This window comes from Strix uralensis, chromosome 5 (genome assembly GCF_047716275.1).
Source record: "Strix uralensis isolate ZFMK-TIS-50842 chromosome 5, bStrUra1, whole genome shotgun sequence".
Classification (NCBI taxonomy): domain Eukaryota; kingdom Metazoa; phylum Chordata; class Aves; order Strigiformes; family Strigidae; genus Strix; species Strix uralensis.
In genome coordinates, this window is record NC_133976.1 from 64420109 (window position 1) to 64434920 (window position 14812).

The 14812-nt window shown below is 39.4% G+C and overlaps 1 protein-coding gene across 5 annotated transcripts in view; it reads left to right on the plus strand.

Moving 5' to 3' along the window:
• The window catches only part of ITPR2 (inositol 1,4,5-trisphosphate receptor type 2), a 283724-nt gene that overhangs the window by 211673 nt on the left and 57239 nt on the right, over nt 1-14812 (plus strand). For all 5 annotated transcript variants that reach the window (XM_074871358.1, XM_074871355.1, XM_074871356.1 and 2 more), the window contains one exon: nt 14566-14673. In XM_074871358.1, the coding sequence (XP_074727459.1) occupies nt 14566-14673 (108 nt within the window). The remainder of the gene's footprint in view (nt 1-14565; nt 14674-14812) is intronic.

Sequence of the window (14812 nt, forward strand, 5' to 3'; positions counted from 1 at the left end):
TAATACTGTAACAAAATTTTCAAATTTTCAATGCCTTTTGACTTCCTCCATTTTGGTTCCCAAAGCTGTTGCAGAAATATAGGGGTACTGACCTAACATGTCACCCCTTTCATGATGCATGTTCTGTGCTCTCAGGCTAGCAAAATGTTTACTCAACTGCTCAATTTTAAGCATATGCTTAAATGCTTTGCTGGAGAGGGAGTGTAGTAGGTCTTAAATTCCACAATACCTTTGTAACCTCCAGGCAAATAGAAGTTGTTGGTTTTTTTAAGAGGTTGAGCTACAAACTTACTTAAATCCCAACAGAGTATCAAAACTACTTATATTTATATAATTTCTTGATGGCACCAAGATTTAATGAAAAATAATTTCCTCCACCCCATAAGGTTAGAAGAAATTAACGCTGCTTGATATCAATACAGGTATATAGCATAAATGAACACAAGCATGAATCAGGCTATCTTCTGATAGACTAACACAGTTGGAAGTGTTCTTCCATTTATAAGTTCTTAAAATAAACCAAGGGAGAAGAGATAGGATTTGCTGTGGATTGTAAGGTTCTTGCTGCAGGTACTACTAAACATACTGTAGCAATTGGACATCATGAGTAAGTCGTATTCCTTTTTCTCTGGTTCCAATTTTAAATGGACTGAGAAAAATAAGTTGTTCAGCCTTATATAGTTGTTAATATATTAACAGCAGAATCGAGATTTCTTTATCAAACTTGGCAAGATTTATCAAACTAATGTCTTATTGCCATGTTTATTTCATGCAGTATATTACATATTAGCATACACACATGAAGAGTATTTGCTAACTAGGCAATTAAAATGGTAATATTTGATGGAGATTTATAGTTTGGGAGTAGGGGTACACTACAGGCTATTGTTAAAAAAGTTGCTATTTTTGACATTTGAAATAGGACTGTTTTCATAATGAGACTTGGACATGATACATTCATTAAGGAGAAACCAGAGTCAGTTTAAAAAAATTTAGCTATACAAATATGTAAAATTCTAAGAAGCACAAAGCCTTTTGGTTTTGTGTCATTTGATTAGTGTGTCATTCTATATCTTTCACTGGGTTTGAGTACAACAAGGGCTGGGACCACCTTTATTTTCCACATCAGTGCTCTGCTTAGTACTGCGTGGCTCTGGGACTCTTATACACTACAACAGAACAAATAAATGACAATAATACTAGTGGTTTCAGAAATTTTTAAAGAAGTAATCTTCCTTTTTATAGGATTTTGAAGCAGTTAAAAGCTTTCATTAATTTTGTTTCCCCCTCTCTTAAAGTAGGTGGTATTACCCAGTGTTACAGGTAAAGACACCAAGCCAGAAGAAGGTATAGACAGCAAGTCATTAGCTGTCACGGGAAGCGAATACAGCTTGCTTGATCCCCAGAGCTTTGCTTTAACTGCTACACTGGCTTTCCTCCTATGCTCACTCGATCCCAGCTACTTTACTAATGAGGAAAATTGGTGTTTATCGGGTAGTACAGTTGAGAAGTGCATAATCACTGAGCACATTAGTACTCCAAGAGTCTTTTAAAGAAACCATCATAACATATATTTTTCAAATAAACTTTCCTGTGCTGCTAATATTATGGATTGTTAAGGCAAGAAGAGCTTTCATAAGATAATGGATACCACTGTGTGCATTTGTTTGAGGGAGGTATTGTAAGGCTTAAGTTTTCTTGTAGGTAGTAATTTTTGAAATGTGAGATAGGATTGCTGCATGTAATTTGTCCTTTAGTATGAGAATCCAAAGCTTTCTGAACTGACTGGGTTGTCCCAGGCCAACAAAACAGTTTTCTGCATGAAGTAAGTATGACTGTGGTCAGGGATAAATTTGGGGTGAAATTTGACCATTTAAAAAGAAATGTTGATGAAGGCAGAAACTAATTACTTAATACTGTGCATTGACAAGCACCTTCTATAAGACACAGCAAAGAAACACCTGGAAGGCTATTTAGGATAGGGAACAGGTAGAATCCGTTACAACCCCCAGTAGTCTGCAGTGGGCATCAACTGGCTGAAATGATAATATCATGGTTATACCATGGAAAAGAAATGAACAGAAGCCAAGTGGAAAAGTCTTGCAAGAATACCTTCACCCTTGATGGTGGTGTTGCCATTACTGGCCCATAACATTTGCCTAAAAGAGATCTCCCTGTCCTTATGGGAGCTGTGAGTTCCCAGAGCATTTTGCTCTAAAAGATAGGCTTATCCTCATCCAGTTGGGAAGCAGCTTTCAGCTCCATCAAGGATCCCTCCAGAAGAGCTTACATCTGGGGACCACACTGGTTCCATGAATTTTTAAGCTTGTTGACCATTTTCTGCCCATCCTCTGCCTCAGGTAGATGTTTTGCTCGGAAATGGAGCTGTGGCTCATTAGTCCCGTAAGTGTCTGTCTTCACAAAGCATTAGGTTGTGCCTAGATTCTATTGATAAAGATTTTGAGTAGATTCTGTTCCATGAACAAAATGACTTGGTTCATTTGAATTTTTATACATCTCTGACTGGGAGGTACAGTCTAAAAAAAAGTGGTGTCTTTAGTGTATAAGAATAGGATTTTGGAAAAAGACCCAAATACAAAAAGATCTGAGCTTATCTGGTGTAAATGCATGGACTGTACCAGAATCACTGGTTATATTGAGTGAAAATATAGATCAGTCACATTTTGTGTAGCAATGACCATTTTCAAATTTTGCAGCTGATGTGAGCAAGCAGCAACTGGCAGGTATTATTGGAGACTGTCTTCCCAAGCACCTGATGGCAAATGGAGAAAAATACTATACATATTTAAATAAACAGGATTACCTTTTGAGGCTAGAGGATGATCAAATCTATCCTTTAGGATAAACCTGTCCTTCAGGATAAATAGCTGTGAATTTGTGCAATGAGGATGCTCCATTTCTGCAGGATGGGTAGAATTTTTCAAGGTAAAGGACGTAGTTTTTTGCAAGGCCTTGCTGAGGTTTGCTGTTTTGATGGGCTTTTTGTTTCTTTCTCCTTAACAGAGAAGCTCTTGCTGATAGCAGTGCCAAAACAAAGGGCTAATGGGGACCAGTCCCAGGAACCGTGACTGTCAGGGGACTCGTATCCTTGGCTGCCAGACTTGAAGCTTCTCGTAGAACTTCTATGCTCCACATGTTGTTTTGTAGTTATCATCCTGATGAGACAGGCTATGGCATCAAAATGACACCGGCTAATTAAATGTCAGCAGAATCAGAAGCTGTTGCAAGGCTTTTACACTAGCCAAGATTGAAACAGAAGCCAATGACACACATCACCCTCCTTGCAGCTCATTAGGATGGTATATAACTCTACCTTCAGCCAGCTGCAGTATAGAGAGACAATATGGAGGCTGCTGCAAGGGCTTGACACTAATGAGCACCTGAAAGATTAAACAAATGTTTGTGGCTGCTGTTAGGTCTCAGGTTAAAACCTTGGCAACTTGTGCTTCGTTGTTAGGTCTTAGCTTAAAACCTTGGCAACTTGTGCTTTGTTGTTAGGTCTCAGGTTAAAACCTTGGCAACTTGTCCTTCAATGTTTTCTTTTTCTCCCCTTCTTCTTGGAAGCATTCACCTCAGAAACCTGTCTTGACTTTGATAGGAATCTACATGGGGACTTCTGTTTTCCCTCAGGTGTCCTGTTGACTTAGGTTGCTAAGAACTGCTACAATTCAGGCTAGAGCTTTTACTGTAGGCTGGGCACAAAGGTTTTAGCTTATTTTAATTTTTCTTGTTCTGCTTCTCTAGAGTAAGATTAAGTGTTTACTATACATGTGTATGTGTTTTATTATACGTAATATTAATGAGGGATATATCCTGTTTGGCTGTGGTGACTGTGCATTTCATTAGAGCACAGGTGGCCTTATTATTTCTGCTTTGTGGGTTTCTTCTTCTATCTTTAACTTCTGCAATCCTGTGTCCTTGTGTTTTGTGGTTTACAAGATTTTTTTGTCATTGGGAAATATGTTGTATTGGTGTCAGGGCCCAAACGTTACACCAGAAGAAATATCCTTTCTTTGTCAAATGCCTGCATTGTGAAATCTTCACATTAGTCTGTGGTTTTACTCTGAAAATTGGCTGTGGGACAATGACATACTGTTTAAGACGTTCTCTGCTCTCAGGCTCTATTTGCAGTTCTGTATTAGTGATAAACATAGTACCTTTTTATTGCTATCTGAAGCAACATGGGCTGTGGAGAATGACTTCAGTTGTCCTTTGGTTCTGTATCACCAGCGGGACAGTTACTTAGCTTCCCACTTTAAAAGTGGGTCTTCATTTAGCCATTTCCTCAGCTGGTCTGTGTGGGAATGCCTCTGCTGAAAGTAGGCAAGCAGTACTGATTTACACTAGTAGAGAACTTGACCTGTTGCCCTCAAACCATACTCTTACCCTAGAGCTCCCCACTTGCATTTGGCATGCAGTCTTCATTAAGAGTGATGATATATGGGCAAAAAAGAGTGCAGCTTGACTTAAAGCTTTTCAATCAAAATTGCATGGAGGAGCGTTAAGTAGAATTAAAAATCATTTTGCTTATAAACTCAGTAAACTCAATCCAGAAGCCATGAGAGAGACAATAAATGTGGAACCACACAGTGCCATCTTTACAAAGTCACTCTTCAAAGTAGACTGCACTTTCAGTTGCCCTCAACTGCAATGCATACGTATTGTGTGCTCAGAAATGTATGTAATGTAGCTACTTACTTTGTATTTTTACTTACTTTGTGTTTACTTTCAGCAAACTCCCCGTATTAAGGAAGCTGAATTACACCAAGTGTTGAGTTGCAATAGTCTGCTGTGGGTGAAGGCTTGCTCTGGAGGCAGATATGGGGCTTTTCCATTAGAGGTGACCTTCAAATGAACCAAAGTGCACTTTTTTCTTAAATCGAAAGCACAACTGAAACATTTTACTCTAAGCTAGGAGAAACTTGCTTTGTTTGTTTGTTTTGAGGGGAAGTGAGTGTAACCTTGGAAATATCATGAAAGTGAAGTCTGGTCTTACTTAATATTACCAGAGTAGTTTTAATAGGTCTCAGATATCTGCATTGTGAAATCCTAAACATTAATTAAAAACAGTGGGGGCATCTTTTCTAACAAAGATGTACTTTTTTATCCCTCTCAATTGTTCAGTAGTCATTGAAGTAATTACAGGTTAACAAAAATAAAGAGCATTAAACAGAATGTCAAAATATGCCTGTTCCTCACAGTTGCTTGGTTTTAACTCTCATCTCCTCTGATGTCATAGTTTAATTAGGTATCTCAGTCATCATAGAGTTTTCCAGAATAGGCAGGATCTGAATTTGTAACCTACAAATAGGCAGAGCTACCTCAGTTGCCATCCTCTTTATTTCACTTATTTAACATGGTGCAGAAAACTGAAAATGAGGTCCACCTTGCACTTTTTCTGAGGCAGCTGATTAAAATTAAAAGCTGTGAAATTTAGTTTTAACATCTGATTATGCTTTTCTACACCAAAAGTGAGGTGATCGTTTACTTACGACCACCCGTAGTCTTACAGGAGTAAAACACCTTCAGACCTGCACATGGGTAAGCATCTGATCAACCTGGGATTAAAGAAATTGTTTCTCTGCCATTATGTATGGGCAAGGATTTTTAGAATTTGTTTTATGAATGATGGTTTGTGATAGCCTTAGATGAATTTGATCTTTCCAACCTTTTCTTTCTGTGAGTCTGTCTGCAGAGCACCATTTAGCTGCTAGTTGGCTGAGTAAAGCAGCATTATTTGTGAATGTCTGATGAGGAGAGAGATGAAATTTTTACCCTTTTGCTCTTCCACTGGGAACTGTTATTTCGTAGGTGCCAGGTGAAAGTGCTTTCCTGAGGACAGTAGCCATAATGCAGATTTGGAAAGAGCAACTCACCATTTTACTTTCGCTTCTCTCTGTTCCTGTGCCCCTAAATTATTTTTTTTAAAAGACATTTTGCTCTCCTAATTGGAGGGTGAGGCGAACATTCAACAGCATGATTGAAAAACCTGGAAAATCTCACCACTGTAATTATTTGAAGGGAGACATCTCAGTTCCTGTCCATCTCCACACTTGGTAACTGCCCTGTTTTGTACCCCACAACGTATATACGTTTGACCCGTGCAGAGATTAGGAAATGGTGTCTTTTGTGAATTTGACAGATTGCAGCTTCAGCTGTTTACTGCTACATGCAAACAAACATAGTCTCATATGTTTTTGACTCTGAATGACCAAGTTATGGTTTTCTGTGTGCTGTGGAAATAGCTGCTGAAGAGGTGGGATGCTAACAGAATTAACTATGAACAGACTTTTTACTTTGCTATTACTGTAACATCTAAGAGGACCACATAGTGGGCATACTCAAGTGCTTGAACCGTGGAGGCTGAGCCATGATACCAAGTTGCTACTGAGGACTCAAGACTCTTTAATGTGCTTCATTGAAGATTGCTAGATGGCTTATCCCAGCCTCTCCAAGTGCAGTGTTTGTAGTGTGGCCATCTTCCAAGCCATACCTGCATTTAGCAGAGCTAGTGGTTATATCATAGATTGGGTTGGTGAACTGCATCCAGCTTAAGGGGTCACAGAGTGCAAAAGACACCATGACACTATACTGCAAATGTGTAAGATGAGACTTAAGGGTGGGAAAACATGAGGAGGGATCCAGCGATGCAAGTCTCATGCTTCAGGTCAGAGACTGAGCTTTTTCCTTGTAGTTTGGGTAGACCCTGGAGATGAGGATGAGCCCATTCTGCAAGTATTAACCCATGAGCTACTTTCTGCTCTACTCTTGCCCCCAAAATAAGAGTTCTCCTTTTGTTAGTGCTAGCCTTCCTTTTCTTTTGAAAGCCACATATTAGACAGGAGTGGATAGCTGTTTGCAGAGAATCACTGTTCTGAATAAGAAGAGAAACCTAGAAAGTAAAGTGCTTGATAGCAAAAGGATTCTAAGAGTTCCTGAAAAGGGTATGCCATTCACAGCTCTCTTATCTCAAATTTACATATATATTTTGTATGTATTTAAAGTGTTGGTGGCTTTTAGAGGTGAACAGTTATTTTGCTGTGTGGATTTGGGATCCATATGCTGGCTGGTCTGTTGCTTGTTTTGATCTCTCTCAGACTGGGTCTATACTATGTTGGTGAGCATGCCAGTAAGGTCTTGGTTTGGGTGCAGTGCTTTATCTGCCTTTCATAGAAATTGCACGTGGCTGGAATCTTCTTCCCTGTTATGCTGTGAAGAAGACTAGTTGCAGTAACTCTGCTCTCTTTTTCTTCCTAGTAACTCTGCTCTCTTATTCTTCCTTTTCCATTGAAATTTCTTGTTATCTTCCCATAATCATGTCTGACACTTCCATCATCTCCCTATTTCCTTCCATCCTGTACTCTCCACAAGTTTGCTTACAATAATCATAGGAGGCAGCTACAAGTGCAGTTGTGTCATCCTGGTGGAACAGTAGATTGCATACTGCTGTCCGCATCCTATGTTCAGTATGGTCAGTGTACACCAAAAACCAAATGTGACCAACATATGCATTGAGCTGGTTTGATTCATGTAGGAACAGCTGTCCATGGCAGTTTACACATAGCCTGCAGAGATGTTTCACACCCACCCCCCTCAAATTAATTTTGTTTTGTTGCAACACATTTTATCTGACCTGAACTTTCCCCACACATACACTTTATTTTTTTGCGAGTAAGCTTTGCCTGTGAAAGAAATTACAAAGAAGACAAATGGAAGTAAAGCTTATTGAAATATTAGCAAGTCATTTTGTCATCTGCTGGCTTTCATCAGGGATAAAAGAACAGCAAAGCCACATCAAAAATAGCAATAAAATTACTATGAGGTCTGCAAACATAATAGTGGTAGAGATCACTTAACTGTGGTGGTTTCTCTTATGTGATAATGTTGAGGTGTTTTATTTCTCCCTTCCCTGTGAGGTAGATCCCTGTTATCCACAATCTATAGTGTGCACCACGTGGAGTCTGGGGAGGAGAGGTGGTGTCTCAGAGGTTACACGAGGCCATGGAAGACCCAGCAGCAAAATCCAAAGCGTCTGGACCACCCAGGGCCCTGCTCATGTACCACAAGCCATCAGAGGAAGATTAACTCTAAACCCTTTTGCTTGCTCTATACTGTATGATCATCTAAATGAAATCAATGAATACTTGATTTGAGAGTCTCCCATTGCTCCACCCCTGCTGTTCCCTTTGTTAACAGACTGCTTTGTGGTAGAGTGCAAAGGTGCCACTCTATAAAACTATAATGACTTCTGGAAAGGAAGTTGCCCTGTGTATTGCAGAAAGCACCATTCAGTTTTGATTGGAACATGGGGAGCTGAGAAGTTGTTATTACTGTTAGTACAGCCAGTTGGAATAAAAATTTCTGCTCAGTTATGGTTAAGATGACATGTCTTTTTTCCTTGCTTTCTCTCTCTCCTTGTTTACTGATGGAATAGGAGTGTTCTCATTTGCCCTGGGCAGGGAGCTGGTGTGTCATAAGGTCCTGGCATGCCAAGGAAGAGGATCTCATTTTCTGTCTCCTGTCCTCTTCTGTCTCTCACCCATCCTGTTTGCTACTCCCTTGACTTTCTCTTTGCTGTTGTTTCTCGGTCCCTGGGGTTTTTCTTGCCAGTCCCAGGCAGCTTTTTTATCCTTTCTTGCTCTCTAAGCAGAAAATGAAGTGTTCGGCAAGATGACTGGGGTTTCCCCTTGTGAGGGGGTTTGGTGGTGCCAGATCTCACACTGCCTGTCTCCAGGAGCCAAGGGACTGAAGGGGAAAAAAGAGGAAGAGACTGCGGCTGTAAATGAGCCCCAGCTGCATGACTCTGTTTGCACAGCAAGGTGAAACAAATCTGAACAGATGGAATTATTCTGCTGTTGCTGCAAGTTGTATTTTGTCTCATTTCTCCCTGGTGAAAGACCACTGGCCTTTGGGCTGGCAACCCGCACTGCAGTACGTCTTGTTACTGACACGGTAGAGATGAAGATAATTTACAGCAGATCTATCAGATGTCATGCACTGGACATCAGGTCTGTACAAACAGCTCTTGCCTCACTTCCCCAAGGTCTCTAGTTTATGAACTTCCAGGACTGTGTATAGTGGCCTCTCCCTGCCCTGACACACTAAATGGGGCTGACTGGCACACCAGAGGGTTGGCTAGTGAGCTGCAGCTGGGGCATGGGGTAAGGGCAGAGGGGGCACTGGGCAGTGCTGTAGCTTGCAAGCACACCACACCTCCAGTTCCCTCCCCAAAACAAGCCCCAGTCACCAGCATGTTCCCGACTGCTGCCTAACCCCGTGCCCTTCCCCTGTCAGGTATGCCTGTGTTCCAGGTATCTCCCCCACTGAATAATGGCCTTACTGCTGCCTTACAACTGTGAGAAGAAACTTGAGAGAATTTGTGACAAGGATAATAATTTTTTTAATATTTTTTTTTCTATTTTTTTAGATGTTTGTAATACTTCTTAATAGTAACACTGTAAATTAAAGTGTTTCAAGGCACAGAAACTATTTGTGTCTTTATTTGTGTTTCCTGGCCAGTTACCAATAGCTTATAGTAATACTTCATAGACCTTTTTTAGAAAATGAGTTTATTACATTTGACACTTTTCCAGTGAACCGACTCTTCTGTGAAAAGCCTGCTTGCTTACAGGACACTAAGCCTCACCCATTTAGATCCCTTTATAGCATTCTAGTCATAAAAAGTTACCTTTACTTTCCCAGGTTTGGCAATCTCAAAAGGCTAGAGTAAAATAGATCTCACAGAATTTGGGGGTCTTCAGCCTGCTGTCTCTAGCTCATATTTCTCAGACTCCTGTCCTTTTTGGGGCATGAAGCAAAGCCTGGTGAAATCGACAAGAGTTTTGACAACCATCTGGGCTATGTACTGAGTTAGACCTCATGCCTCGGATGAGGACTGGGCTGCAGAGGAGACCCTTGTAGTGTACAAGTTACAACGAGGGACTGACATGTTCTTGTAAAAATATGGAAGAGGTCTGTGTTTTCCAGAGATAACGAAAAGTGGAAAATTACTTCCTCTTTTCCCATCAATTTTTCCACACGCACACTCATATGTACATATGTATTTTGGCAAACCAATCTAGTATCCCAAGTCAATGAGTTATTGACAGGCTGATGACATGAATATTCACAGCTTTAAATCACTTTTTCTTTGAGAACATTTAAATAACTGCATTTTTGCTCAAGGAAATCTTGACTTTAAAACAAAAAGGCTGCAGGAAACCCATGTATTGTTAGTTGCAAAAGATGGGTCTGCTGTGGTTTTCCACACTGCTAATCATATATGACATCCCAGATAACTAGCAGATTTGATTTTATAATCATGTTGTGTGAGGAGTTTAGACTGAGTATTACTTGTAATTCTGTCATTTGTCTCTACTGTTTCTTCATTAATGTCTTCAGCATTCTTGGTCTGTCCTCAATCTTTCACATTTTGTACTGATGCTTTATTACAGTGTTTTCCAAATTTTTTAAGTAAAAAAATTTCAAGATGAACAACAGTCCTTCCTCGGGAGCTAACTGAAAAACAAATCATCTTTATTCATATAGCTATTGCCTTACACATCCCCTCTTTGGAAATCCCTGTTCCATTGTATGCTATTGCTTCCTTGTCCCTACATGCCTTGATGAGTAGTAAAATACAGTATTGACATTTAAAATATTGTCACTGATGTGGTTGATGGCTGAGTGAATGATAAGAGAGATTTCTCCTCAGAGGTGATTTTTGGGGGGCTCTCTGCAAATTCAGGCTCTAGTGATGGTTATTTTTTGTATCAGTTACACTTGCCGTGCATTTTTGAGCTTTGCTTTGAAAACATAAATGGGGCTGTTCTTTTCATTATAGTTGCTATTGTCCATGACCATCCAGTGTCTTGTCCTCCAGCTGCCCCAAAAGTTTCGTGCAGCTCTTCAGAAATAACCCTTAACTACATCACAGGAGTTAAATATGAAAAAATGTCATTCAGAGCTTGTACAGCCTTTAATGACAGTCACAGACTGTCACCTAGGGTGTATTACAAGCTTGGATAAGCTTTCCATATTTTAGGTTCACAGTTTGTCAGTACATTGTTATTTTTATTGCTATGGCTTTGATCTTACAAAAAGTTCTGTGCTGGTCAAGGAGTCTGTTGACACAGTCCCCTTTGCCCGTGTGGGCCTTTGAGCTCATTACAGGGTGAAGGAAGGATCATGAAAGCAGAGCTTCAGAAAACATTGTAGTTGCCAAATAACATAGCATTTCTAAAGCTGTTCTGTGTCTTACTGCGGGCCTCTGCTTCAGATCTGAGCTTCCACAGATTGCTGTCCACACCATTCTTTCATCGATGTGGCTGTGACAATACAGAAGTTTTAGCAGTACTTATTATTGTGTCAACATAGAGGAATCCATCCCACGTAGGAACTGCAATAAGAGCAGAAAATAGATGATAGACCCTTTTTCCTGAGGTTACTGTCTGAAGGTCTAGACTACAGAAGGTAAGTGGATATCAAGAGATGGGGAAGCAGAAGGAAATGAAGTTACAAGTGCTTATGGCCTAGCACTATTGCTGACACCTTTAGGTCGGTTTCCCTTCTGAAATCTGCCATAGTTCCTCCAGCTTGGTCAACAATCCCTGGTTGTTTCCAATGTGGCTTTGCTGGCAGCAAAGGTGCTACCACAGAAGATCCTGGCCTGTTCTTCAGATCATTTTGTCTAGTGCTAGTGTTGGGAAGCCCCAGCTGTGTAATACTAGGCTCTGTACACACATCAGTACAAGACAGTCACTGCCTGAAAGCACAGTCTAATAAAGTATAATGAAGATCACTGAATACACACTGTTTTAAAGTACGTGGCTGCTGTTCCCATGAAACCCAGTAGTGAAATATGCACTGCATCAGCACGGTCTCAAATCACCAGAAGTCTGTTAACACACTGTGCTAGTCAGTCCCATTACAGCACAAGAGGGCTGACATGATTTTTCCTTCTAGTCCATGTGGTAAGGGGACTTCTGTTACTGATATTTATCAAGAGATACTTGTACAGTAAAAGTCATGGACAGTTAAAACCATATCAGGAAGCAATACCTTGAGATTTCATGTGGTTTACAAATGGAATTTCCAGTTCTGTATACAAATTCAAGTATGTTTATAGAAAGTTTTTTGTGTACTAATGGAAATTTCTGAATATATACATGTCCCTTTCTGCAAACTGGCATAATTTTAATATGAGAAGAACTATCCATACATCCTTGACTTGTCATTTATTAGAAAACTCAAAATCTTAATGGTTGGCATTGGAGAAAAAAGGGTCAAGATACAGGCAAAGTACCTCTGTATTACAGAAGATAAAAAATGAGAAATATATTTGCTTCTGGTTATGCTAATTCATCACCCCAAGCAGTGTGTGATTGCATTCTGTCTAGTCAGTTCTTTTCTTCGTATCTTAAAGAAGAGATATAGCCAAAGTAAAGGACATTTGGAGATAGACAAAGAAAATGAGTCACAAAGAGTCTTCTGTTTGAGGAGGGATGAGAATGATAGGGGTTGTTTTAATTTAGTGACAAATAAGAGAGGACACGACAGTAGTGTACAGAATGATGAATGATACAGAGAAGGTGAATTGGGTGCTCTTGCTTGCCCTTTTGTAGGTACAGAAGCAGAGGGACATTCAGTAAAGTGAAAGGCAAAAATAGTAACACTGTTTAAAGGGAATTTTTAAACAGTAACTCCCTTGTTTCCATAAGCTCATCTTGTTTCTCCATGATGCTAGAGCATGTAGTGAGGGGGATGCAAAAGACCTCTAGAAAATTAATTCAAGTTGTCCTGCTAAGCAGATATGGGCATACTGCAAAGACTACTGACTGGATCAGGTTATATGGCTTGTGTGAAGGAGAGGAACTAGTCAGGTAATCTTAAAGAACCTTTTTAGTCTTAAAAATAAGTGGAAGTTGCATAAGATATTAATACATGTAATGAGACTATCCATACATTTACTAGATTGAGTAAAAAAGTAACTATTCTTAGGCAGAAATCTATTACTGATGGAAAGAATTTTGCTCTGCAGTTGACCCCATGTGATTTTTTTGCATGTTCCCCTGAATATCTGCTCATGACCTTTTTATAAAAGGCTGATGTTCTGCCACATTGGCTCAGGACTCTACTGTCGGTGCCAAGCACACTTCTGTTCATGCAGAAGTTGTAGGAAGTACATTTATTCTTCCTGAATATTCTTTTCTGGTATTCTCTCTTTTTTTTGATGTTCCATTTAGTATTCATCTTTAATTAATAAGTTTGTATCAAGATCCAGAAGAAGATTTATTTTGATCAGTAAATTCTAGGGTACTTCTAATAAATAAAGTAAATTCTATATGTGCCTCTCCCTCCGGCCCATTCTTAGATTAAAAGGGGATGGTGAGACATGCAAATAGCTTATAAACAAGTGAGATCACTTTCTGGTTAGATTATTGCAATATCTGTTTAGATCCATTTTTACTTTTAGACTCGATCCTTGACACTCTTTTTGTAGATTTGCAATTATTGTATCATTTCACACCATACCGTGTTATTTCATGTAGTATAATCCTAATCCACCTGTGGAGATCATCACTTCAAAGCCTAGTTCCTGTGTTCATTTTGAGTGCTGTGCCTGCCTCGTTCCTAATGTCTGTGTCTAGTCCATTGGTGTAATGTTGGTGTAGTGATTAAGACCTGAATCAAGATAGCCTTTTCTTTCCTGCCTCAGTTTTCCCCACCTTAAAATAAGTGAAACACCTCAAAGTTTCTGGTTGAAAACCACTCACTATGATATAGGGAAAATTGCATTTTTAGTAGTGTTCCCTCATGCCTTGTACTTAGGTCTTTGTTTCTCACTGACCTAAGGGACATCATGAATGCATTTGCTGACATTCTCGGTATTAAACTTTGTTCAGCTATTGAGCATTTAAAATATTTACTATTTATCAACAGATGTATTTTATGAATCATGTAAAATATATAATTTGTAAAAGTTTATAGGGGTTACATAGTTGTGTGGTTTTGTGTGTGTGTGTATGTGCTATGTATATAAACTGTACAGTTAAGAATGTATTTGCCCACCACTGCAGTCCAGCTGCCTCTGAAATAGTTATCTATGTTATCTTGACAGCCCTGAAATATCAACCTACAACATGGTCAAGAACAAGCCATTTGAAATAGCAGAAAAAATTTAATTGTAAATGTAATTGCATGGTCAGAGGTATGCAGATTTTATGTCTAAACTTAAGTGAAAAGAAGCATTCGGTTTATTTTTTTGACATTTGTCAAAAGCCCTCCAAAAAACATCTAGACTGCAGGCTAAGCTGCCTTTCATAAATCTCAGCCGAAGACATGCTGCTGACTTTTTAAGACTAAATTATTTCTATTGTTCTCAAGTAATTACATTTTTGTTGTTATCTGTGGAAAGAGCCCCACTGGGTTGAGCATGTAAGTATATGGGGGTGGGGGGAAGAAGGATTTGTGTTAGTTAAATGGAGATGATAAAGCTGAAAACATAGCAGCAGGACATAAATCAGATTTTTTCTCTTTTTCTAGTTGGCTCGTCACAATAAAACATTGCAACAGATGCTGAAACCAGGGTCAGATCCAGATGAAGGAGATGAAGCCTTGAGGTATTATGCCAATCATACGGCACAGATAGAGGTAAAGAATTGCTCACTAGAAGATTGAATATGAGACATGTTTGCATCTTATGCATGGTGTATCACCTCTTTTTAAGCTTCTGAACAGCAAAGCTTATTCAAATGGTGTAGATTATTTATGGGAAGGAGAAGGTTGAATA